Source organism: Lepus europaeus, chromosome 16 (genome assembly GCF_033115175.1).
Source record: "Lepus europaeus isolate LE1 chromosome 16, mLepTim1.pri, whole genome shotgun sequence".
NCBI lineage: Eukaryota > Metazoa > Chordata > Mammalia > Lagomorpha > Leporidae > Lepus > Lepus europaeus.
The window spans coordinates 60,141,672-60,169,048 of NC_084842.1; the positions used below are offsets into that span (position 1 = coordinate 60,141,672).

General features: G+C 48.8%; 1 protein-coding gene across 2 annotated transcripts in view; it reads right to left on the reverse strand.

Moving 5' to 3' along the window:
- TBC1D1 (TBC1 domain family member 1) overlaps positions 1-21,810 on the reverse strand; it is a 215,215-nt gene extending 193,405 nt beyond the window's left edge. The window contains exons 1-2 of one of the 2 annotated variants that reach the window (XM_062212648.1): positions 21,585-21,810; positions 11,410-11,917 (exon numbers count right to left, since the gene is read on the reverse strand). In XM_062212648.1, the coding sequence (XP_062068632.1) occupies positions 11,410-11,826 (417 nt within the window). In that variant the 5' untranslated portion in view covers positions 11,827-11,917; positions 21,585-21,810. The remainder of the gene's footprint in view (positions 1-11,409; positions 11,918-21,584) is intronic. The other variant, XM_062212646.1, reaches the window with a different exon arrangement.
- Positions 21,811-27,377: the final 5,567 nt, after the last annotated feature.

The following is a 27,377-nucleotide window of genomic DNA, read 5'->3' on the forward strand; positions in this document are numbered from 1 at the left end:
CCATGGCTGGGCCGGGCTGAAGCCAGGAGCCAAGATCGCCATCCATGCCTGTCACACGGGCGGCAGGAACCCAGGGATTTGAGTCAGCATCTGCTGCCTGCAAGCCACATTAGCAGGAAGTCGGATCGGAAGGCAGAGGTGGGATTTGACCCCCACGTACCCCAATATAGGACGCTGGCAGCCCAAGCAGTGGCTTAACCTGCTGTGCCACAGCATCTACCCTGTGATGCTGAATTTTGAGTCAACCTAACTGGGCCATGGGGCACTCAGCTAACTGGTTAAACATTATTTCTGGGTGTGTTCGCGAGGATGTATCCAGAGGTTAGCATTTGACTGGGCAGCCTGGGAAAAGCAGATGGCCTTCCCCAGCGTTAGCGGGCATCGTCTAATACCTTGGGGGCTGCATGCAAGACGAAGGTGAGGAGCTTCCTTTCCACCTACTCCTTGAACTGGGACGTTGTTCTTCACCGAGCTCTGGTGCTCCCAGTTCTCAGGCCTTCAGACCCAGATGGGAACCTTTGCCATCAGCCCTCCAGCTCTTAATCCTCTTGTTCCTCACTTTGCCCCCTGGAGCAATTCTTAATTTGTCTTTTTCCCTTGGTAGATAGCAGTTTTTTAAATAGCCGCTAGTGCATATCACTAAGGCCTTCTCCGGCACCCTATTCTCCAAATTTTCTCCACCGTAACTTACGGATGTCTGCGGACTCCTGGCAAGGCGGCTTTCAAAACCTACATTTAGCACACATAACACTGTTATTTTTCTTGCAGGTGTGATTGTGCTTTATTTTTGTAGCCCAGCACCCAGCCAAGTATGCGACACGTTAACAGTGTTCCAACAGATGGATTCAGGTAAAACCTGAAAATGTTCAAGTACCTACATTATTGGACCACAAGACATGATGACTTCCAAGGCACGATCAGAACTAAAGCAGCTGGGAATGGGTCCCTGCAGGCTCTGCTGCTGAGAAGCCACTCAGTGACTCACAGCAAATGGCACACAGGCTGTGTGTGTGTCCCGCACCAGGCTCCTCCTCCAAGTCCCACCCCCGACCCAGCCTCCTCAGAGGCCCCCTAGTGACAGGCCAGCCCCTACCTGGCTGTGTCTGGTTGCTTCTGGCTCATGGACCGTAATGAGTGGGATGGACACTCAAGCATCTAGAGGGAGGAAAGGGATTAAGGAGACAGGAAAGGGACAAAAGAGAGGTTTATCCGCTAGAGTATATCCTAGAATAGTGGCCCAGGAGGCTCTTGTCCACACAATACATGTCTAGATGCAGCAACAGCTTGCTGTATTGAACATGACCTTTACAGAAACACTCTGAGCAAATTTCTACTAGTAGTGGATAGGAGGCTGCCAAGCTGTGGTCACTTTGTGACGAATGTTCAGGTCATTTCCAGAAACACTTCCTAGGAAGATGGTTGACTCCAGGGCTGGCCAGCAGAGTGCAAATGCCAGCCACATGCAAATTTAAATGTTCTAGTAGGCACCTTAGAAGGTAAAATGAAATAGGTGAAGTTAATTTGTCATTTTTTTAAAAGATTTATTTTATTCATTTGAAAGACAGAGTTACAGAGAGAGATAGAGACAGAGAAAGAGATCTTCCATCCTCTGGCCCACTCCCTAAATGGAAGCAACAGTCAGAGCTGAGCCAATCTGAAGCCAAGAGCTTCTTCCAGGTCTCCTACATGGGTACAGGAGCCCAAGGACTTGGGCCATCTTCCACTGCTTTCCCAGATACATTAACAGAGAAATGGATCAGAAGTTGGGAGCAGCCGGGACTCGAATTGGGGCCCATACAGCATGCCGGCACCACGGGCTGGGGCTTTAACCTACTGTGCCACAGTGCCGGCCCTGTCATATAATTTTTTAACCCAATATATGCACAATATTGTAATTTCAAGATGTAATCACTATGGAAAATTATTGACATATTTTACATTCTGTGTTTCAAGCTAAGTCTTCGAAATCCACTATATTTTTATACCTAACGAACATCTCAGTTCAGACAAGCCATATTTCAAATGCTCAATAGGCCCACAGGGATACTGTTTACTGGACGGTGAAGGTCTAGGTTATAAATAAATCCTTTTACGATACAAATCAAGTTTAAGTTCAAAATACTTGTAAAGTCTATTCTTAGGAGTGAATGGGTTTATTTTTTAAAAAATCATCAAATGCAAAGCATTTGGTAAAAAATGCAAAGCTCTCAAAGTAATTTTTTAAGGGCTTTAAAAAAATTACATATCTATCAGCAAGTAGATTCTTCTCAGACTCATTTTTTCAAAGTCAAAAATAAATTATGTAATCAATCCGGTGTCATGAACCCAAACCTTCCAACAAATACTTTGGAGTTCATGCAGTCCCTGTCTTTCTTTTAATAGATGGAAAATGAATCCCTGCCAACTCTTGTCCCCGGCAACCAACTCGTGTCCAGCATGACAGTCAAGTGCTATTGAACTGACATGGATACATTGTTCTATGCAACCGTGCACTGAGTCATTGTTGAGGAAACTTTATGTAGCAAACCAGAATGGGATTAAAGCTGCCCAGTGGAATTTAATATTGATAAGAAGTAGAAGTCCTCCCAAACATTTCTCACTAAACCTTCTCAGAGCCATTCCCTGAGTAGCAAAAGAGACTGAAATTTAGCAATGATGAGCACCAAATACCCAAGGAGGAATAGACAGAGTATCTAGAAAGCAATACTATGTTCTGCAGAATGAGTACCCTCAGGAATAAGAGGCTCCTACCCAGTGTTGTAATTTTCTATCTCCACTATAGCAAAGAAAGTAATGAACTGCCAATGAAATAGCTAAACAAGACATGCAACGGAAGCCGGGCTTCATTGAAATCCTAAAATAAATGGTGCATATTTTAAGTTACGAGCTTAAAATTCCAAGCAGACTGTGAATTCCTAAAACAAATGGGTAAAATGCAGCTGAAACAGGGTTTGTGTTATGGTGCATCAGGTTAAGCTGCCTCCTTTGAGGACTGTATCTGAGTCCTGGCTGTTCCACTTCTGATCCAGCTCCCTGCTAATGCACCTGGGAAGGCAGAAGATGGTCCAGCTGTTTGGGTGCCTGCCACCCACATGGGAGACCAGGATGGAGTTCCAGGATCTTGTTCAGCCTGGCCCAGCTCCAACTTTTGCAGCCTTTGGGGAGTGAACCTGCAGATGGAAGATCTCATTTTCTCTCTTGCTCTCTCTCGCTCTCATTTCTCCCTCTCTCTGACACTCTGCCTTTCAAATACATAAAAATTAATAGATAAATCTCTTTTTAAAAAAGATTTATTTATTTATTTGAAAGTCAGAGTTACACAGAGAGAGGAGAGGCAGAGAGAGAGAGAGATCTTCCATCTGCTGGTTCACTCCCCAATTGGCTGCAATGGCCGGAGCTGTGCCGATCTGAAGCCAGGAGTCAGGAGCTTCTTCCAGGTCTCCCACATGGGTTCAGGGTCCCAAAGACTTGGGCCATCTTCCACTGCTTTCCCAGGCCATAGCAGAGAGCTGGATTGGAAGTGGAGCAGCCAGGACTTGAACTGGAGCCCAAATGGGATCCCAGTACTGCAGGCGGAGGCTTTACCCGCTTCACCACAGCGCTGTCCCCAATAAATCTCTTTCTAAAAAGCAACTAAAACAAACCTATAATTAAAAATAAAATGCCAAAACATTTCAAAATTAAATAAAATAGCCAAAGCAACGCTAGCTATTAATATCAGGGATGGAAGCATTAATCTTGCAAGTCAGGAAAACCATTCTCAGCCACCTTCTCATTTGACATGCAAGGCAGCTGAGTGCAGAGAGTATTTCTAGGTTCCGTGCGGTTCCCAGGAAAGATGATAAGCGTACAGGGCCTCCTGCAGCAATAGGCGGACACGTTCCTGGAAACCGCAAACAGAAACATTGATTGCTTTTCATTGAAGTCTACAAACAGCCAAGGAGTTCTCAAGTTAGTGCTAAGAGTCCACACAGCTCAGTGTGAGATACGCGTCACCTTCCATAAAGTCAGTCTAGTTGCTGAAAATCACAGCTAAGAAATCATTCTCTCAGAGGACATTAATGGGCTCCAATGTCTTCTTCAGCAACATCTAACGAAGTCCTCCTCCACGGCAGACTCGGAACCTCCACTTCTCCAGCTCCACTCTCCTGTCCCTGACCCCCGCCTCATGTTCCTTTTCCCATACTTCCTTCCTAAAATTCTTCCTCCCTTCTCCCAGCAAGATGTGAAACACCGCCCTTAGGAGAGGGAGGAACGAAGCCAGCGATTCTGTACAACAGGGATGTCGATGAGCTCGCCCGCACCGGTGACATGTCCCCTGCAAGCTCAGAAGCACCCGCCCTGTGCTCAGACTGGACACCAAGACCAGGGGTCAGACTCTGACCACAGCCGGGGGCAGTGCTGGGCAGTCCTGATATATTTTGAGTATGATAAGACTCAGAAGCTAAGAAAAAATCCTTGGCACTTTTAGCAAAAATACTCGCACTCCCCCTTCTACTGACTCACCCTGGGTCCCCCACACTCTGTCTTCTCCTTGCATCTCCAAACTCGCTCATCTTTGTCTCCCACCTATTACCATCTCAGTGATGAAACAGCGACACAGGACATCCATGGCACCAGTCCAACACTTTTTCCACTACTCCCTACTCGGGGATGGAAGGTGTCTCTCTCTCTCTCTCTTTTTTTGACAGGCAGAGTTAGACAGTGAGAGAGAGACAGAGAGAAAGGTCTTCCTTCCGTTGGTTCACCCCCCAAGTGCCTGCTACGGCTGGTGCACTGCGCTGATCCGAAGCCAGGAGCCAGGTGCTTCTCCTGGTCTCCCATGTGGGTGCAGGGCCCAAGCACTTGGGCCATCCTCCACTGCACTCCCAGGCCACAGCAGAGAGCTGGACTGGAAGAGGAGCAACCAGGACAGAATCCGGCGCCCTGACCGGGACTAGAACCTGGGGTGCCAGCGCCACAGGCGGAGGATTAGCCTACTGAGCCGCGGCGCCGGCCTGTAAGGTCTCTTTAAACCAAGCAGAGCTTCTTGCTCCATGGCTGAAGACAAGGATTACTATGCACTACTTTTCTCAGCGGTCTCTGGAAGAGTGGCAGGTCCAATGGCCTTACAGAGAGGAAGAAATTCTAAAGAACTTCCCCATGGTTTCCCAGACTTGACCATTTTCCTAGGCATGAGGCCAGCCAAGCTTTTGACTTCTTTGTGATGTGATGGGGTAAAGGTCTAGTCAGGGCCACCCACACAACCATCAGTTTTCCAGCGTGGATCTCTTATCTTTTAATTTTAATTGAATTTAGTTATCTTATTATCTTTTGAGAGAGAGAGAGAGCCCATCCATTCACTGGTTCACTCCTCAAATGACTGCGACAGCTGGGGCTAGGCCAGGCAGAAGCCAGGAGCCAGGAACTTCATCCCGGTCTCCCACGTGGGAGGCAGGGACCCAAGCACTTGAACCATCACCTCTGCCTCCCAGGATGTACATTAGCAGGAAGCTGGAATGAAGAGGGGAGTTGGGACTCAACCCAGCACTCCAATATGGGATGCAGGCTCCCTAACTGGGGTCATAACCGCTGCCCCAAATACCCACACCAGATACTTCCATTTCTTACCTTGGACACAAATGCAAAACTACTCCGTAACCCAGATCCTGATACCACTCTGTTCACACGTGTTCTCAGGGGTGTTCATGGTATTTTGAGAAAATGTCACCTATGGTCTCACAAACTAGTGCTAGCGAAGTTAAAGTGTGTCTTGCTACAGTAATTTGCAGAGTTCTTGATGTGCTAAGGTACATGCAAGAAGGGACTAGAAAACACAAAGTTTCACTAAGAGAGCAGTTCTGACTGTGGTCTGTACAACTCAATATAAGCCAATATTTTCCAAATAATCATCAAATGCTGGTCCAGAACCCCACATGCTTCCAACATTCATTAAAGCACAACACGGGTCAATGGATTTCATATAACAAACTAAAAAGATGCTCTGACATGGTTTCAGAGTCCATATTGCAGCTAACCTTTAAGTAACTACCATTAGTAAAGTTTGTTATAGTATCAAAGAAAAACACCCTTGGGGCTGGCAATGTGGTGCAGTGGGTTAAAGCCCTGGCCTGAAGCGCCGGCATCCCATATAGGTGCCAGTTCTAGTCCCGCTGCTTCTCTTCTCATCCAGCTCTCTGCTATGGCTTGGGAAAGCAGTAGAAGATGGCCCAAGTGCTTGGGCCTCTGCACCCACGTGGAAGACCCAGAAGAAACTGCTGGCTCCTGACTTCAGATCGGTGCAGCTCTGGCTGTTGTGGCCATTTGGGGAGTGAACCAGAGGATGGAAGACCTCTCTGTCTTTACCTCTCTCTGTAGCTCTGTCTTTCAAATAAAAATAAAATAAAATAAATAAAAAAGGAAAAACACCCACATTTTTCTAAAAATGTTAACACGTTTCTCCATTTTCCCATGACGTATCTGTATGAAGCCAATTTTCCTCCATATATACAACTGAAATGAAGTATCACACCAGAATGAATGGAGACGCAGAAGTGAGAATCAGCTTGTCTTTTGCTAATGCAGACATCACAAAGATTTGAAAAAAAAAAGTAAAACTACACCAACATTATTGATAAATATTTATTTATTTATTTATTTTTTGACAGGCAGAGTGGACAGTGAGAGAGAGAGACAGAGAGAAAGGTCTTCCTTTTTGCCGTTGGTTCACCCTCCAATGGCTGCCGCGGTAGCGCGCTGCGGCCGGCGCACCGCGCTGATCCAATGGCAGGAGCCAGGTACTTCTCCTGGTCTCCCATGGGGTGCAGGGCCCAAGCACTTGGGCCATCCTCCACTGCACTCCCTGGCCACAGCAGAGAGCTGGCCTGGAAGAGGGGCAACCGGGACAGGATCGGTGCCCCGAACGGGACTAGAACCCGGTGTGCCGGCGCTGCAAGGCGGAGGATTAGCCTAGTGAGCCGCAGCGCCGGCCTATTGATAAATATTTATAGAAAATATAGCTAATATTCACAAAATACTATTTATATTAACATGTAAAATGTTTACCACATTTATTTTTATGATTTAAAAATTTTTTGTTTGTTTTTATTTATTTGAAAGGTAGAGAGAGACAGAGAGATAAAGTCCACGTACTGGTTTACTCCCCAAATGACCTTGGACCAGGTCAAGGTCAGGAGTTTGGAACTCAAGCTGGATCTCCCACATGGGTGGCAGGGACCCAAGTACTTGAGATATCACCTGCTGCCTTCCAAGGTTCCCATAAGCAGGAAGCAGGAAGCGGAAGTGGAAGCGGAGACAGGACTGAAACCCAGGCACTCCATCCGATACGGGATGCAGATGTCCCAAGCGGCCTCTTATGTGCTACACGAAATGTCTGCTCACTTTCATTTCTAAATAGATTAATGTCTTTACACCATCTCAGTTTTAATTTCAAATACGGTGAGTGTTGATGGGTACACCCACGTAAGTGAATGCTCTTTGGGATCCTCAATAATTCTGAAGAGGGAAAAAGGGTCCCCCAGCCAAAAAGTGCACACTGCTGCCCCAACGCACTGGATCGTGGCCGCCCTTCTGGGCGGAGCAGCTTGAGTCTGTGCTGTGGGACGTGGGATGGGAACGACAGTCTCACCGTGTGCTTGTAAAATTATCCCTTGTGTGTCTCTTCTGCTTACACATTCTTCAGCAAATTCATTCAGTTGCTGACCACAGGGTTTCCTCTCAGGGTCATTCTGTGCTGATGACCTTGGCGGTCAATGCCCATGGCCCCTCTGGCGAGGCCCCCTGATGCTGACCTCATCCGTGCACAAGAGGCCTTAACCTGAACAATTATGTCAATGAGCAAATGTCGCAAATGCTCCAGAGAAATGACGGAGAGGTTAGCACGCTTCTACTCTGATAATCCTGTACTATGACGTACTAGTGCTAGTGATGTGCCAAGAGCGTACCGGACATCACGCCAGTGGAACGATGGCCAGCACATTGACCGTTCAGTTTCCAACAAGAGCACAGACTGAGGTACCTAGGCTGCAAATGACACTTTCACAAAGTGAACAGGATGATAGCAATATATACTCTGAGTAATGACATTGTGCACTTGTGAAAACTGTACGCAAGCCAAAAGTAACTTAAGAACGAATTCATACTTCAGCCATGGCATTTTAGAGTATAGAATAAAGCCAGCTCTCCACTTTGGATAAGACTGGAAGCTCCAGTTACAGAATTTAGTTAAAATTGCTTCCTCCTCTCTGGTCTCTGAATGATTGGCCACATCCTGTTCTCAGAGGGCTGTAAGAGGTTTTGGGAAAGAGTCAAAAGCAATAAGTACTGAGCAGCTCTTCCATGCAAAAACTCTCCCCAAGGAAGCAGTCCTTCCACACTGCTGGCCTGGCACACAGGTTGCACAAGCCTCTCTTTTTCATTCATTCTGGAATCTGCCCAAATCGTAGGAGCCACTAAGTAGATTTATGCAGTATTATTAAGTGTCTAGCTCATAAGAGTTTGCTCAAGGATGCCCAGTGTCTCATCCTTGAGAGCTGAAGACACACATCCCCGTATATTTTTTCTTTTTCCCTAAGACTGGAAATGAAATTAATGTATAATCTGCTTGTGGTAAAAGATTCTTGAATAAAAAACCTGGTAGCCATGAATGCTTACTGACTTTCAAGTCCCGTTCTACCTCATTTCTTCTTCCAAGCACCTCTGTGAGATAAACATCCCCAGGTCTGGATGAGGAAACAGACTCAGCTGCCTGAGGTCACCAAGTTTGCGAGCAGCAGAGATAGGAATGGAATCCAGGAAGTGGTCCTTCTGCCCCCCTAAGCTGATGCTGCAGCACGCATTGGAGATGCTTGGACAAGAACATGGAATGATTTATAGTAAGGTGGTGGATTCTGTGGGTAAGATGGTTTTCCTGAAGTTCACATTACCCTTTATTTCCAAAAGCTTTCCCTACATTCCAGGAGTGAGTTAGACTCCATTCTTCTTCTATCACGTCTTGCTCTTGGAGTATATGGTTCTTTTTTTTTTTTTTTTACTCTTTTTATTATTATTACTATTATTTTTTAAATTTTTGACAGGCAGAGTGGACAGTGAGAGAGAAAGACAGAGAGAAAGGTCTTCCTTTTGCCGTTGGTTCACCCTCCAATGGCCGCCGCGGTAGGTGTGCTGCGGCCGGCGCACCGCGCTGATCCAATGGCAGGAGCCAGGTGCTTCTACTGGTCTCCCATGGGGTGCAGGGCCCAGGGACTTGGGCCATCCTCCACTGCACTCCCTGGCCACAGCAGAGAGCTGGCCTGGAGGAGGGGCAACTGGGACAGGATCGGTGCCCCGACCGGGACTAGAACCCGGTGTGCCAGCGCCGCAAGGCGGAGGATTAGCCTAGTGAGCCGCGGCGCCGGCCAGAGTATATGGTTCTATTCCCTACCGATGCTTCTGCCTTCCTACTAGCCTCTGCCAATACCCTCTCTAACGATGCCTGGAACAGCAATCACAGAGACAATGAGTACAAGAACCAAAAAACTGGGGCCAGTGCTGTGGCGCAGTGGGTAAAGCCACAGCCTGCAGTGCCAGCATCCTGTATGGGCACCAGTTTGAGTCCAGGCTGCTCCACTTCTGATCCAGCTCTCTGATATGGCCTGAGAAAGCAGTAGAAGGTGGCCCAAGTCCTTGGGTCCCTGTACCCACATGGGAGACCCAGAAGAATCTCCCATCTCCTGGCTTTGGATTGGTCCAGCTCAGGCCATTGCTGCCATTTGGGGAGTGAACCAGTGGATGAAAGACCTCTTTCTCTCTCAACTGCCTCTGCTTCTCTATAACTCTGCCTTTCCAATAAATAAATAAATCTTAAAAAAAAGAAAAAGAACCAACAAATGAACACACAAAAGTGAATCTCCATCTTTTGCCACCCACCCTGCCCTGTAGATTCCAAAATCCACGGAGCTCAAGTCCCTTATATTTTAAAAAAATGGCATAGTATTTGCAAATAAGCTACACACATCCTCCTGTAAGATCAAATCCTCTCTAGATTTTTTTAAATGACTTGTGAACCTGATACAATGTAAATGTTATATAAATAGCAGTGACACTATATTGTTCAGGGAATAATGCCAAGGGAAAAGGTCTGTGTGCATTTGGTACAGATACTTTTCCTGAATATTTTCATTTTTGGTTGATTGATTCTGTAGATGTGGAATCTGCTGATACCAATGACCAACTGTACATGGACCTAAAGGATTTTATTCCCATATGAGGTTCTTATAATCATGAGACTATGCAAAATATCCTAAAGGGGTGCAACAAAGAACAATAGCATTACTATTTGTATTTACCATTTGAAAATAGGAAAACCTTGGGCTTTACCACCATTTACCATATGAAATGGCACTGGCATCCTCCCCTGGTGTGCACAGCTCAAAGCTGGAGTTACAGGGTTTATCTGGCACCCACAGCAGCAGAAGGATTTCTCAACCCACGAGGCTAGCTCACCAATTTATTTGTCCTCTATATATTGGACCAAATTGCATTTTTTCATGGGCCCAGCTGAGAAAATGGCTAACTGGATGAGATCTTCAAATTGATCTAAGCTAATTCTCACAAAATGGACAAGAAACTTCAAATGAATTCTGCACAGAGCTACAAACGATGCTCAGAACAAGATAAGCACACAAATCACCGAGAAAATTGCAGTCTCTGGAACTCAGCCCGACTCAGGTGTTTTTCTCAAATGCAACACAAGATAAAACAATAACAAGCTAGTCAGTGCTGACATGAAGTCAGCACCAGGAAGAAACACAAGAGAACCCCTCGTGGTATCAAAACCTAGAGTCATATCCACTGTTCTCACCAATGACCTTCGCCTACAGGAACATTATGCCTGGGGAAACTGGCTGAGCGCATTTTCATACAGCTTACAAATAGCAGTATTTTTTCAAGGGATTTAAAAACTATGGGAATTACCTATCTAGAACTTTGCTGCCCCCAGTGCAATGTGCGAAGGAGTGGCAGCGCATCACCTGACAGCTGGTGAGAAACGCAGTCTTGGGGACCACCCCAGACCTACGGAATCAGGATTTGCACTTTAACAAGGGCTCAGTTTGAGAAGCTCGAGAAACCACATCTTAAAGAACTCGAATGCTAACACTTCAGCTGTGAGCTGTACTTCTAGTCAGACCTCTCTGACAAGCGTTTGAACTCAAACTTCTAACTTCTAGTATCTGCTATCAAATGTCCTTTAAAGGAAACAACGAAGAAACGAGCCACACAAACCAAAAATCCAGATAATCTATAACTGTAACATTATTTCCTTATACATTCCATTAGCTTAAAATAAACTACCTGATCCCCTTCCCCAACCCCATTCAATAAAAACCGCAGAGCCACATCATCACCGTTCCGATGTCCTCTGCAACTTACTTTTGTTTGGTCGTCAGCCTTGAACACGTAGCAGATACTCTGCCGACGGGCGGCATCCTCCTTAATCAAGCAAGCAAAGTAACTGGGGTCGTGACTGTTGTGAATCAGTTTGTGCACATGCTCCGGCTTGCACTCAAAGATGCTGGAACAGATCAGTGGGTCCCATTGTTGACTCTTCCCCAGGTCGGGTTCACATCTCAGTCCGGAGGGCGAAACACAAAGCCGCACTTGCTTGGTCACGGGCTCCTTTCTGGAGGTCTGCCCGCTGAGCCTCCGGACCTCTGCCACAACCCAGGGCAGCATGGGCATGGTGGTGAGAGCGTGCACTGGCAAGGAGCCCACCAGCTGAAGGCCGAAGTCCACCGAGGCCTCGTTAGGAAAGGCGTGTTTCCTCGCCGTGAAGGTGATCGGTTCCATGTTGAGAAAAGGCAGGGGACGCAGCAAAACCTTGCACTGTTTTTCTATTTTCAACCAAGCAACCTATTTCACACACGTTTGAAGCAGAATCCTGAGGGAGAAAAACAGACATTAGAATTTAATGAAGTCGTAGCCATAGCTAGTTTCAAAGAGCTATTATTTCAGAAGAACTTAAGAGTCTGAAACCCAAATGTAAGAAGAAATGGATATTAGTTTCAACAAGCTGCTCCGTCTAGAAAGAGCTTTCTTGAAATTATATTACATAGAAAGGCTACAAATGGTGCAAGTGTCACACTCATTACAGGGTACAAAGACCCCACTGGGAAACTATTGTTCAATGTACCTCTCACAGTGCTGCGCGGACAGCATTTGTTTTTTTTAAGATTTATTTATTTATTTGAAAGGCAGAGTTACAAAGAGGCAGAGGCAGAGAGAGTGAGGTCTTTGAACTGGTGGTTCACTCCCCAGATGGCTGCAATGGCCGGAGCTGAGCTGATCCAGAGCCAGGAGCCAGGAGCTTCTTTCGGGTTTCCCATGCAGATGCAGTGGCCCAAGCACTTGGGTCATCTTCCACTTCTTTCCCAGGTGCATGAGCAGACAGCTGGATCAGAAGAGGAGCAGCCAGGACACAAACCAGCACAGCGCCGCAAGCGGAGGCTTAGCCTACTATGCCACAGCACTGGCCCCACGTTGTTTTATTTAATTTGTGTCCTGCAAGGCCATCACCCCAACATCTTGCCTTTCCTTGTCAGTCAAAGTCAGTGTGGCTTCTACTAGACTCAAACTCTCTCAACAGCATTTCCCTCTCTATTTTCAATGACCACATTTGATTCATCCTAAAGTCCTCTTGACCCACTGGATGCCGTCCAAAGCTGCATTGTCCAGCTATCGCGAGTGTTTTTCCTTACTCATGCACTCCCTGTACCCTCAGTTGCTCTGAGAAGACACATGTGCTAAGGAGAAACTACGCAGGCAGGGATTTCATCTGCCTTATACACCCACATGGCTCCTGGGCCTGACACAGAGTCTAACTCAGAGGATGGGGTCAATAAATATTTTCAAAGAATGAATAAGGTCCACCCATCTAAAAAAAACCCCACTGTGTTCCCTTATCTTCAACCTCCCCCTCTGCCCCCCATCACAACCCTTCCTTCTCTCCATTTTCTATGCACATATCTGGAAGGTGCAGTCTACACTTACTCTCTCTGCTTCCTACTGTCCATCCACTCCCGCTGTGTAAGTTCTCTTTGCACTACAATTGCTCCCATTAAGGTCTCCCTGGTCCTCCAAGGCTGGGAAATCCAGACAAGGCGTTTTAATCCTTAACTGCTTTGCCCACTCTGATGGACTTCTCCACATTAACCAGCTTTCCTTCCTGAAACACTTCTGCTTCTCATCTCACCTTTCTGGTGGCTTCTTTTCAGGTTCTCTGAGTGCTCTCATTCCCCTGCACGGCCTCCTCATCCCAGCTGCTTTTGTGGATAATCTCACCCAATCTGCTGCTGCCAACAATCACATTGTATCTTCCTGCTGGTGATCACCGCCACTTTCTTTCACCGAGTGCCAGGCACTTTGCATGTGCTGTCGCTTTATTGTCATCAGACCTGAACAGCTCAAGATGACTACGAGATGCTAGGGAACAGAGGCCAGAAAGCTTGGGCCACTGGTCACAGGCAGACATGCCAAGTCTGCACCAGACTCGCAAGCCCATCCTGTAGACTGCCGCACAAGACTGTGTCTCCCAGGAACACCCTGATGGTTCCCAAGTGGTTTTCTCCAAGGAAGCCTGAGTTCCAGATCCCCATAACATCTAAGCTCTTCTCCCTGGCATGCAGGTCTCTTTGGGCTTCGATATCTTCAACTCTATATTTTCCCCCACGATGCTCTCTTTGATGGGCTTTGGTTGTGCAGACAGAAAAGTAGTTGCGATTCCTCACCCAAGATGCGCCACAGAATTATTACAAAGCGGAGATCAGAGATGTATCAATTAGTTCAGATGAGGCAGTTGCAAATACGGTGGCAGCAAGCAGAGCAGTGCATACTGTTCCTCTCTTCTTGGAACACGATAGCTGTCACAAACTGTAAAGCATCGGAGGTTTCAGCTTACTGCAAACCAACAAGTTAGCCTGCCACTGGTTCACCTGCTGGCAGGAGACATGAGACTCCTGGGTCACGGAGGACAACCAAGCACTCACGGCAATATCAGTAGCCAGAGAATAAGCATTGATGTCAATTCTCTGATCATTAATTGCCAGAGGCTAGGTGGCACCTGTATCACAGTGAGTGATCTTCCACCGCAGGTTCACTCCCCAAATGGTCACAACAGCCTCGGCTGGGCCAGGCTGAAGCCAGGAACCAAGAGCTTCCTCCAAGTTCCCCATCTGGGAGCAGGGCCCCAAGCACTTGGATCATCTGCTGCTGCTTTCCCAGGTGCATTAGCAGGGAGCTGGATGGGAAGTGGAGCAGCCAGGACTCAAATTGGCCCACATGGGATGCCCGCATTACAGATGGTGGCTTAACCCATTATGTCACAACGCCAGACCTATTTTGTATTTTTCTATGTGTTACATAGGCACATATGCTAAGCGCAAACTTTTATAATACAATTTGAACATAGTTCAGAACTAATTTTCTTATTGTAAATTCTCAAAAGTCCAGAAATCAATCAATACTTTATTAGGGCTCAAATATATTTCATGAAAGTGTAGTCCCTGATTTTTCTCCTTTAAACAACAGCTTCTCTGACAATGAAAACAGGCTTGAAGTTCTTATAATCCCATAAGTAATGACCTCTCTTTCTTTTTTCTCTTTTTTGTCTACAGGTGAAAGTGACATTAAATATCTGGCTTGATTTCCTCTCCTGTAACTGGATCTGTTTCAAGTTATAACCGTTGACAGCTGCTAATCCCAAGACATGTTTGAAGTAGAATTATTACAAAGGGGAGATCAGGGATTCATCAATTCTTTCAGATGAGGCCATTAAATATGGTGGCAGCAAGCAGAGCAGAATTACTGCCAGTTTTCTTTTAAGGCTGGATATGTGCACAGTGCAAAAATTATACACTCTATTCATTTAAATCACTTGGTAATAATCAGTCATCAACTAGTTATGCCATGTCATTTACAAAACTATTTGCCTAACGTTTTCACTTTTGAACCAGCTGTGGCACATCCTTAGTTTCTCTGTAAAAAGCAGGTGAAGGGCAGATGTTTTGTCCATCAGTTAGGACTGTGGTTAAGATGGCCTGCCTCCTGTGTCAGAGTACCTGGGTTCAATACCCGGCTCTGGCTCCTGACTCCAGCTTCCCTCTAACGCAAGCCCTGGAGAGCACTCGTGATGGCTCAGTTGGGTTCCTGCCGCCCATGTGGGAGACTTGGATTGAGATCCTGCCTCCTGGCTTTGGCTGGACAAGCTCAGGCTGTTCCAGGAAACTGGGGAGTGAATCAAAGGATAAGAGCACTCTTCCCTCTTCCTGCCTCTCTCGGACTGCCTCTCCAATTAAAAAAAAAAAAAAAAAGTAGAATAGACCTTAACACTGCAAATTATCAAATAATGTGAATCCTCAGATGTACCCCAAAATATTTATAAACAATTCAAGTTCTGCTCATACAAGATCCATGACAACTTAGACTAAGTGAGTGTCTGCATTACTTTCCAATAAAAAAGTTCCATAAAACAGGTGAATTACTCAAACAGCACCAACAACCATTAGATGAATTTTTTAAGCCACAACATTTGCAGTCAAGACCTATCCATCCTTAAGCCCCAGGTAGAACCTCTTCTTCCAGGAAGGCCTCTTTTCTTCACAGACTCATCAAGAAATGTAATGACCCTTATTCCAGTGAGCCCTGCTCATGTTCTCAGTAGGAACGTCATCCATGTACAAGCCCTGTCCCCCCAGAGAGACCTTCAGGTTCTACCCAACTCCCACCTACAAAGACCCTGAACAGAGTAGCCACCCCAAAACACACACCCTTTCCTGAGAGATATCTCAAGAATTGTGTTAGTGAATCCTGCCACGCCACTTACCCCTGGAAGCATGCTTAGAATCATCAAGCTTTAGTTTGCCAGGTCATTTTAAGTCACTCGGGTTTTTTTCTCATATTTCAAACAAGGCTACTGGGTTATGGATAAGTGGCTTGGCTAAGTTTGGTGACAGAATTAGGGAAATCCAAGTCCTTGACTCCCACGCAGGTGCTGCAAAGAACCCCAATATCCTCATGAAAACACTTTCCAGTGTGAAGTGGAAAGAGCAAGTTACTCCATTTCTCCAATTTTTAAGTTTATTCGAAGAGAATAAAGCCAGATCATCTCCCAGGTGTCCTTCTATCTCTAAAAATCTGGTGAATCTAATTTTCATAATGGATGATACCAAATGTCCCCAGCATTGTGTGGGGATGGCAAAGCTGCTCCCACCTTCCCCTTCAAGAACATTCACATGGGGGAGGAACATGAAGAGAGAATGGGATTTATTGATCAGGGTGGGTGTCAGCAAGCTGCCTCCTGGGAAGCCCCTGTCTTCCCAGCATCCTCTACTCCCTCATCACAAACCACAGAGAGCAGCACAGGGACTTTCCAGTGCTAACAGAATGCCAGCCTCTGAAATTTCACCCCTTACCTTTGGAGAATGCTGGTGGGGTGGGGGTCCTACGATTTGGATATGGTTTATCTTCCAGATGCTAGGAGGTTGGTCCTCAGCCTAACAGTATTGAAAGGCTGTGGGACTTTTTTATTTTTATTTGACAGAGTTAGACAGTGAGAGAGAGACAGAAAGAAAGGTCTTCCTTCCGTTGGTTCACCCCCAAAATGGCCACTACGGCCGGCACTGCACCGATCCGAAGCCAGGAGCCAGGTGCTTCCTCCTGGTCTCCCATGCAGGTGCAGGGCCCAAGCACTTGGGCCATCCTCCACTGCCTTCCCAGGCCACAGCAGAGAGCTGGACTGGAAGAGGAGCAGCCAGGACTAGAACCCAGCGCCCATATGGGATGCCAGCGCCGCAGGCAGAGGATTAGCCTAATGAGCCACGGCACTGGCCCCAAAGGGCTGTGGGACTTTTAAGAGGTGGGGCATAGTGGCAGATGGTTGGGTCAAGTCCACCTTTGTGAAGGAACTAATGCTGGTTGTGCAGAGTGGTTATATCTCACACAAGTGAGTTAATTCCTACAAGACTGGGTTAATATGAAAGACCGAGCCTATCTCCTCCTTGCTTTGTTGCTTCTTCTCTCACTTTGTGACTCTAACCCTCTGGCTCACTCCCATCACGTGATGCCACCTGCCATGCTGTGATGGCGCAGTCAGGGGGCTCTCCCAGGCTCCCGAATTGTGAGCCAGACCAGCTTTTTTTTTTTTTTTCATGATAAAATGTCCAGCCTCAGAAATTTTGTTTAGCAACACAAGCCAAAGGGGAGGAGGGAGAGAGAGAAGGTGGCAGAGAGAGGGTACTGGTGGCCTCTGGCTCCAGGCCAGGTTAGGAACAGCCAACAATGACTACTGCTGGGGAAGTCCTTGGGTGGTCACTTATTTCCCTTTGTGAACCAATGGTTTCATGTCCCTGTTCTTCATCCCAGATAGAGTGGGCATCTCTACCTGAGCAGAGTTACACCACAGACTCGAGCACTCTGACATCACACAGGAGGATGGCTGGCTTGGCTACACCATGTCTCCACTTCCTGCAGAGAATCTCACCCCAGTCAGAGAAGTGTGCTGCTCCTTCAGCAGTCTCCCACTGGGGCAGCAAGCCTTGGATGGGAGAGACACTCACCAGCACAGGGAGTGCCTGAAACAGCGTCTCCAATATTGGGCTGCAGCTCTAATTTGACATGTAAGTTTTTTAAAGGGACATTTACCTCATTTTTTAATGTAAGAAGGGGAGAGGGAGAGAGGGAGACAGGAAGAGAAAGACCGAGAGAGAGAGAGACTGACTCGGGAACCAGGAACACAACACAGGTCTCCCATGTGGGTAGCTGGAACCTAACTATTTGAGCCCTTACCTGCTGTCTCCCAGGGTCTACACTGGCAGGAAGCTAGAATCAGGAGATGGAGCCAGGAGTTGTACCCAGTGGGCTAGACCAAACACCTGCCTCAAAAGTAAGGTTTTCGAATGATTTCCTTCTTATATAAATCAGAGCCAATTCAAGCGTAGGCCTTCAGAATGCCACTGTAGGGGCCCGTGCTATGGTGTAGTGGGTGAAGCGCCGCCTGCAGTGCTGACATCCCATATGGGCACCGGTTCGAATCCCAGGTGGTCCACTTCTGATCCAGCTTTCTGTTGTGGCCTGAGAGAGCATTGGAGGATGGCCCAAGTCCTTGGGCTCCTGCACCCAAGTGGGAGACCCCCAGAAGAAGCTCCTGGCTCCTGGCTTCGGATTGGTGCAGCTCCAGCTGTTGCGGCCATCTAGGGAGTGAATCGGCAGATGGAAGACTTCTCTCCCTCTCTCCGCCTCTGCCTCTCTGTAACTCTGCCATTCAAATAAATAAATAAATCTTTTAAAAAAAGAATGCCATTGTCACTTCCTGAGTTCTCTTACACTGCCTTTCATAGGATAACAGAGTTGACCTTTGGGGACTGTGTATAGCCCTTCCTCCTATGTACTCTCCTAAAAGAAACAACAACAACAGTTAACATATAATAACACTATGTATGTATGTAACTGACTTAGCTCTCACCATGCATTCTCCAAAGGTAAGGGGTGAAATTTCAGAGGCTGGCATTCTGTTAGCACCGGAAAGTATGTAACGGACTTAGCTCTCACCCAGCCCTGGGCAGTAAGGACTCTTGTTACCATTTTTGAACGTGGGTTGCTACAGACTGATACAGTCATCATCATCTCCAACTCAAGGTGAGACAGGAACAGTGATGGCACAGGAAAATGAAGTCACCTATCTAAGGAGCCACTAGCAGGGAGTGGCAGAATCAGGATTTGAACCCAAGTCCTTTGGCTCCAGAGTTACTGCCTGTTCCTCACCACTTTGCCAAAGGAATAGCTGCTGACCCACGACCTCTTCTTGGACTCTGTACATACAGGATCTTCTGTACAGCCATAACTGTGTTTTATCACCCCCATTGTACAGAAGGGTCCCCTTGCTCATCGATGGCAAAGGCAGGATTTGAATCCAGATCTGGCTCCTGCACAAATGGCTTTGCCAATGTAACAGTATCTTTGGGAGAGAGTAAGCCTCAAATAACTAATGGATTGACCAAGTTGTTCTACCTGAATTTACCTGGCCTCTAAGTTGTACTCTAGAAATATTAAATTGCTAAATTAAAGAATACCATTAATAACAGTGATTGCTCCCTATGTAGCAAGCATTGTTCTAAGCACTTCAAATGTATAAATTCATTCATTGTGACAACTCCCTAAGTACTACCCTACTTTGTAAGTTTAAATCCACTGATCATAGTTGTTAAAATTAAGTAAGCACATTATCATTTTAGGAGAAAAAAGCTCTTCTTTCAAAGCAAGCAGGACCACCAAAATTAGATGTCTCTTTGTTGGTGTTAACACATATTCTCTACATTTTTCACAGTTTCATTGCAACTTTAATGTCAAGATTATTTCATGTGGTCCAAATATGACAAATCTTTTTCCAAACACTTGAAACTTGAAAAGAGCTACAATGCCCTTTAATCCAAGAACCCAGCAAAAGGAAACTTCAGCTTGGAAGTTTAGAAAATTATTGAAAAATGGAAATCTTCATGTGTTTTGGGAAGAATCTTTTAAAAAAACATTTCATATAGGAATGTGGAATGGGAAAGGAAGAAATGAAACGTCATCAAAGGAATTTAGAAAGTAACAGTTCTGATGGGAATCTCAGATCCTTTGGTATCACTACAGGGCTACCACCCCCACCCCCTGTGGCCGCTGAGTGGACGCTGGCATTGTAATGAACAGAGTCCACCCCTCCAGGCTTAATGACCAAGAAAAGAGAAGGGCTGTGAAACAGATCAAGTGCTGGGACGATGGGGCCATTAAACTTGAGAAGGGCAGCACGGCAGACAACGAAAGGGCAAGGCAGAGGCTGCCAGCGGCTCCCACCAAGCCCCCAGCCCTGTCAGCGCCAACAGGTCACAGTGAACTGTGACAAAATCATCTGTGATTTCTAACCACATCCAATGAATCCCCACCCCCCACCCCCATTCTGCAGGTTTGCAAATGGCTGGACATATCCCCATAAAAGCCTTTGTTTTCATTATTCCTTGATGATTTTGTTTCTTATTTTGAACCACACTTACTCCTTTCAATGTCCCCTTGGCTCAGTTACTATCAGGGTACTCCCTAGGTGTAGTCACTTCAGGAAACAACCCCCTACACATTACACAGACATCCCTGCACTCAACACTCCGCTCGCTCTCCAGTCGCTCATGTTATGTCAATGCTTACTTAGGGATAAATCTGGAAAGACAACACTTGCTATGGTCATATTCCCCTACAACACACGCACACACACACACACACCAGACTCTGACAGCACTCAATTTCCAATAGTTGTTAAAACACCTGTTCACAAGGGCAATCAGACCTTCCTCTAACAAGAACACAATGCCCTTATCCCCAAAGGAGGTGTCCTAGGAGGGGGCTAACAGTGAGGTACACCCCCTCCCCCACCAAGAGAACAGATCTCAAACACATCTCACATCTCAACACATCTAGAAAAGGGGGCAGGACTCACTCGGCTGGCGAACCCAAGGGAGTGATAGAAGGTGAAGACAGAAACCTGTCAAGCCCTCCTACAAAGTGGGGGGGGGGGGGTCCCAGCCTCTTGGTTGCTGCTCTCTTTTCATTCTGCCACCCTCACCTCTCCCACACAGATCCAGCGCCCAGAAACAAGGAGCCACAGAGGTGGGCATCCCCCACTCCTGCAGTCCCCTGCAGCTGGCCCAGGGAGCGACTTCCTGCTCTCCCAAGGGAAGGCGCTGCTCCAGGGGGCCCTGCACTCAGCTCAGGTCCCAGGCAAAAGTTGAGACGTTTGGACTTGGGGAGATGGCCGAGCCTCTTGGGCCCGACCCATTGAAACCAGGTCATTTAAATAGGCTCTTTCAAAGTCTGATTACAGGAGCAGCTGAAATCGTCCAATCTTCTAAGGGAAGAAGAGCCAGAGATAAAGCGAACGCTGATCCACACATTCGGGGCGCTCTGAAAATCAAACCGTGTCGTGGAGGGAACAACCATCACTTTCGATTTCTTTTCCTTTTAAAGCAACTTCCACAGATTAGGCTATTTTCAAATAAAATCGCCACAGGGAAAGCCACGACCAGGTGGATTTCAGACAAAATGACGTCTCTTCCACAGACCGGCGGCAAGGTGTGGCGGAGTGCAGAGGGTCTCACCATCCTGCTGCCACCAGGAAGCCGCTGCGAACCATTCAGTTTGGTTTCAAAATGACTGAGACAGGATGTGCCCATAGAAAGAAATGTTGCGCGCACGGGTGGAGCTGCCAAAGTTACTACTGCAAAGTACCCTGGACTTTGAAAGGGTGACGTGGGGTGACTCTGCCCACCCTCCTCCCAATCTGGCCTTCCAAACACCCGGAGCCCGGGAGATACTCGGAGGCAGGGGAGGCGGGAGACGCGGGGGCCACCGAGCCAGAGAGGGCAGGGGGAGACGCCTGACTGGGCTCCCGGGGCTTTGTGCATCTCAAGGTTTCGCTTTCGTCCAACTAGGGGGCCAGCGAGGGACCCCGAGGGGTCCCCCGCTGCGGGATCCCGCCGACTCGGCGGCCGGCGGGAGACGAGGGCGAAGCCGCCCAAGGCGCCTACCTGTGCGGCGGTGCGCTCAGAACCCGGGGCCCGGCCGGGGCGCGCAGGTGCTTCTTGGGGGCATCCTGGGGCCGGCCTGGGCGCGCGGGGCATCCATCATGCGGGGCTGGCCGTGCTCTCCCCGCCGCCGGGGGCCGGGGCTGGCTTCCTTGGGCTGGACTCCCGCCTCTTCTCCACCCGGCCGAGGACAGAGCGGGTCCCACGACGACGACAGCAACAGGCACCGAGGCGCGGACCGCGGCGGCGGCAGACGGAGAGGAGGAGGCGGTGGAGGAGGAGGTGTCTGCGCGCGCGGCTCGCGTTTCCTCCTCCCCGGCTGGGCGAGCGCGGGGGAGGCGAGGGGCGGGCAGCAGCCGGGATCTCCCTGCCCCGTCCCCCGGGAGCCGAGAGGGGGCCACGGTGCCCCCCTTCCCGCCGCGCCGTGTGACTGCCCCGGCGCCACGGCCCGGCCCCGCGAGTCCCAGGCGGGCAGCAGCTGCTGCAGTGCGGGTCCACCGCGGCCTTTGGCGGCCCTGGCCCCCGCCCGGGGGCTCCATGCTCGGCCCTCCTCCGGGGGTCCTGCCGGAGTCGGAGGGAGCGGACCGGGTGCTCGGGCCGCCGTCCCATCCAGCCCTGGCGCAGGGTCCTAGCCCAGCGACCTCCAGAGCAGCCGGGCCCGCGCGTGACCAGGGCCCTCGCGGCGGGATGCGCGGTCGCACACGCTGTCCCCGGCGGCCTATTTATAGCTGGTGGCACTGCCCGAAGCTCGCTCGGCCTGGGAGGCCCCCAGCAGGTGGTACTGCCAGCCTGCTCCCGGCGCTCCCGCAGGAACCTCGCCTCAGCTGCACCCTCGCCTTCTGCCTCCGACAGGGACACGGTGGGAACTGCCCACCTGGCTGTCCCCGCGTCACCTCCCTCCTGTCTGGGGGGCGAAACTGTGCACGGCCGTGCGAGGCGCTGGCACGCACGGCAGGAGAATCAGAGCCTGAGGTAACAGGCAAGGCTGAGGTGACCCCTCCCCGCGGATTAAACCCCAGTGAGTCCCAGTCGCGACCGTTTTTCCCTTCCCTCCCCGGTGCGCCCAGCACCCACGCATGAACACACACACGCGCGCCACACGCGCATACCCTGGCGGTCCCGCCCTACGTCAGGTGTGAGGAGTTCTCAGCGGTGTAAGGAGAGATGCAGGGGTGATGTGAAAGCTGAGAGCGCCAGCTCCTCGGGATTAGGGCAAGAAACAGGCCAGCTTCTACAGGTGCAAACCTCTCCCGCGCACACCTCTCCAGGTGCAACCTCTCCAGATTCCAGCGGCTTCAACGGGGGTGGGAGGGGGCGGCAATCTCACTCCCAGGGGAACGGAACAGCTGCCCTCTCCGGAGACACCTCAGCAGGGAGGGGAGAGAGAGTGGGAAGAGGGAGAGGAGCACCCAGCTGGGGGAAACCTATCTGGCTCTGGGCTTTTGCTTACTGTAGCTGGAAGGAGACCTTAGGGATGTGGCTCCACGTTTGAGCTTTAGGGTTGGAATTGAACACAAAGCCCAATGCCTCCGCTGCTCTGGCTGGAGTAAGCTGCTGGTTTTTTGATGTCCAGGCTCTTACCTGGAAAACTGAATGGATGCACAGTGTAGAGGTTCACTGTGGGGATGAGAGAGATGTGCGGCAAAGTGGAGCACGGCTCCGCGCCATGGATGTGACGGGCCACAAGGAGAGGCCCAGCTACAGCCGCTGCGGCTCAGGAGACTTCTGGAATTGCTACGGTACCACCCCCTGCCAGGGAATAGGGCTCCCTGAAGCCACTGAGGCTCTTGGAGCCCTTTTATTTGGGACATTTTTTTGTGGGATTCTCTTTTCCCTTTGGGCGCCTGTATCCCGGGAGGTATATTTTAAGTGGGACACAGAAATGTTACCCCCAGCGTGATTTAGCACTCTGATAATAGCTAAGGCTTTATTCATAGAGGGCTTAGCCCATGTGGGGCCTTGTGCTAAGTACTCTACATGTATTGTCTCTAATCCTCCCCAAAGCGCAGCAAAGATGATTGAATCCATCGGACCCACGAGGAAACAGCAGTTAGTGAGTGTTGAAAGCTGCAGGGCTACTCCATCCTGAGAGGTCTGAGATCCAGAGCCCTGCACAACACTCCCCCCACCACTGCCCCCAGGCCCCTTCCTTGCTGCCTTGTAGGCCTTAGCCCATTCTTTGTTACAGCACAGCTATGTGTGTGTTTCACCCAAAATCTTTGTAATAAAGGAGGAGTGTGTTCACATTCCCCCATGTGGCCTGGGTTATGGAAACTATTTTTCTCCCGATGACAAGTCCGGTAAGCCAGTTAAGCTGTAGTGCACCTCCAGATCAGACCTTAATTTTTTAGTTCATTTTCTTACCTGGAACCCTTCTACATTCTCATTCCCTCTGTGCAATGGCCTGCTCAGCACACTGACCTCCAGAGACCTAGGCTGTTGGCACAGGGACAGTGCCACCCATTTCACAGGCACTCTCAGCTGCCTTTTAAAAAAAATTAATTAATTAATTAGTTTGAAAGGCAGAGTTACAGAGAGGCAAAGAGAGGTCTTCTATCCACTAGTTCACTCCCCAGATGACCCCACCAGCCAGAGCTGGGCTGATCTGAAGCCAGGAGCCAGGAGCTTCTTCTGGGTGTCCCATGAGGGTACGGTGGCCCAAGGACTTGGGCCATCTTCTGCTGCTTTCCTAGGCCATTGCAGAGAATGGGATCAAAGTGGAGCAGCCAGGATTTGAACCCATGCCCATATGCAGTGCTGGCACTACAGGCAGTGGCTTTACCTGCTATGCCACAGTGCTGACTCCCTCAAGTGTCTCTCATACCCAACCTGAACCAGTTGCCTAACACCACCTGCCCTGTGAGAGGTCAGGCCGGCTGGCACACACATCATTGGCAGGACGCTGTTTCCAACCCCCTTCGATTCTGCCACTCCACTCCTTTTTCTTTCCCCCACTCTCTTGCTCCCACTCTTCCCCAGACCCCCAGGCCGAGAGTGCAGGCAAGCTTAGGTAGAGGTATGCAGCCAGGTAGGGTGCCTGACCATATCACAAGGAAGGAAGCAGAGGAGTAGGGGCAGAGGTTTACAGGGGCCCATGTTTCCCATGATGCTGTCGTGGTGGAAGAAAACTTTCCTTATCCCTGTGCTGGAACCCAGCAAGTTCCAGCCTGGACATTCAGAACTCAGTGGCAAGAGGCTATTTGCTTTGACCCTAACCTGGGTCAGGGAAGGCCCATGGCTTTGTGAGAAGCAGCAATGCCTGGGTCACTTTTCCTGGGTGTTAGTGCCCTAGGAATGATCATGAGGGATTTCAGAGTACTTTTAGCTTCCTGGAAACAGACCACCCTCTAATTTTTTTTTTAACATTTTAAAGTTTTTATTCAGTGAGAGAAATGCATAGGAGAGGGAGGGCCCTATCTGAAAGAGAGAAATCTGGGTTCATACTGAGTACCAGGAGCAGCCATGTGGGGGAGCGTGCAGGCCAGGAAGCATGGGGCAGGTGGCCCGAAGGCCACGTGTCCTGGAGGTGAGGGGCAGCAGGTGTCTGCAATGGCAAAAGGCCAAATAAAAGGGGAAGGGCTGGGCACACCGTGCCCCAGGCTTTTATTCCACTTCCAGAGGGGAGTGGTAATTAGCCTGATTGGCTGGTGGGCACACAGGTGCAGACCACCCTCTAATAATACACAATAAAGACAGTTAAACTCTTCTCGGCTGTGCAGGACTCATTTGGCCACCTCTCCATCTTGCAGCTGTGGCAGGAAGAAGACAGTCCAGCAGGGTGGGGAGGGCCACCTTGCCCTGGGCAGGGTGGAGAGGAAAGAGCTTACCACTCAGCTGTCACAGGCAAACGCCATTGTGTAGGAGGGACCTTGCCCCTTCCCCTACACATGTAGCCCTGGGACTCCCAGCCGAGTGTGGGGGGCAGTAGAGCCTTAGGGACAGCAACAGGGGGCCAGGAAGGTGTTGTTTGTAGCTCTTTAAGTCACCACCAACAGAACTAAGTAGGGGACCGGGCCAGATGCTTCTGTGACTGTGCTTCTGACCTCTGCTTCTCCAAATGGGTGTGGCCCAGGAGCACAAGCGTGGTGACCTGCCGCACAAGGGGCATTTAGCTGATGCCAGAAACCCCTGATGGGAGGGCATCGGCCATAATGGCTGCTGCATTGCCTGGTCTGGACAACCTCTGCACCTCCAGCTCATCCTAAAACTCTGCCACGCACCACTGTTGTGGGGTCTCCCCTACAAACACTTTCTTAAGTTAGTCATTACAGCATCATTAATAATTTGTTAATAAAAGCCTGACAAACTACAGCTGCAGAACTCTAGAAAACTGTAAACCAATGAAACTATTAAAGCAAGTAGGGGGCCAGAGGCTAAAGGAAACAGAGGTCACCTTACTTTTAAAAATGTTAAGGGAACCATATAAGAATCTAAAGTTAAACATCTGGTTAATATGGAGAAGAGACCTTCAATAAAATTATTCATTTATTATTATAGCTGTTAGTTAGGTCCTTAGCTATTCATATGAGTTAGAAAGACAAATCCTAATTATTGTTATGACGTGTTTTTGCTTAATTTCAAGATAAGGTAAGAGTTGGTAACTTCAGGGATTATTTCCAAAAGTGGCGTCAATGAAGGCAGAAACTAAGTTTGCAATGGACAAACGCTAGGATTCTCAGTAGCTCTCCTTGTTTGGTGGTGAGTTTCTGGAGCCCTCGATGGACACGGCTTGGGAGACAAGTCTGCACTCAGTGGGAAAAGCATCAGGGTAGAGGCTATGCGTGTTTGAACTCTCTTCTGCTGTGCAGAATTCTCTTAGCCAAGGCTATGCACCAAGGCTATGCAATTGCCAGCCCTGCCAACCCAAGGCACAACTTTTAGCATCCAAAGAGTAAGTTGTCAGAATCAAGTATCTTAATGAGCTGTAAGAGATATTTTTCACAAGAAAATGGAATAAAGGCAAGATCAGAGACTCCATTACATCGACTTGCCTATAATACTAGGTCCCTAAAATTGCTTCTCGAAAGGCATAATAATGATGAAATATAATGATGATTAAGCAAACAGATAGCCAATGTCGATTTTGGAATCTCAGCCATTTCAATAAACAGGAGTTTTACTGCGTGAAGAACTTGTGCTTACGATGGGTGAGATGCCATAAATCCACGCGGGGAGGGAATGGCGGTCTGCGCGCTGGAGCCCCGCCAGAGGCTTCTGTGAAGTGTCTGAGCTCCTTTTATGGACAAAGAAGATAAAACTCTGGGCACTGCTTCCACTTCGCTTTTCAGCAGCCTCTCCCATTTGTCACTGCTGTGCACAGGCAGCCACTCCAGGCAGCTCTCTGACGATATCCAGCCTTTCCTTGGGGCTCTCACATCTGAGCTGGTTTCGTGGTTCCGGGCATCGGGCACTGAGCTGAGTGAGTGCTAAATAGCCCATTGCTTTTCACTGGGTCACATTGGTCTGAGAGCAAAGAGAAGTTCTCTGTAAACTGTCAGAGTTAGTTATGGGTCTCAGGGATGAAGCTTTCAATCTTGCAAGGCCCTCACTTCATTTAGCCCAGATGTCATTTTGCCGTAGCTGGTACGTGATGTATCATCTCACCTAGGATGCTGCGGCTGGCTAACCGGTCTATTGCTTTTGCTCCCTCAAGTCTGTTCTCAACATATCGACCAAGTGAATTTGTTGAAGTATCAGTTGGATCATGCCCCTGCTCAGCTTAGAACGCTCTGCGTCCTTAAGGGGTTCCTGGAGAAAAGGTTAAAGCGCTTATGGGGGTGTATAGAGCCCTATAGG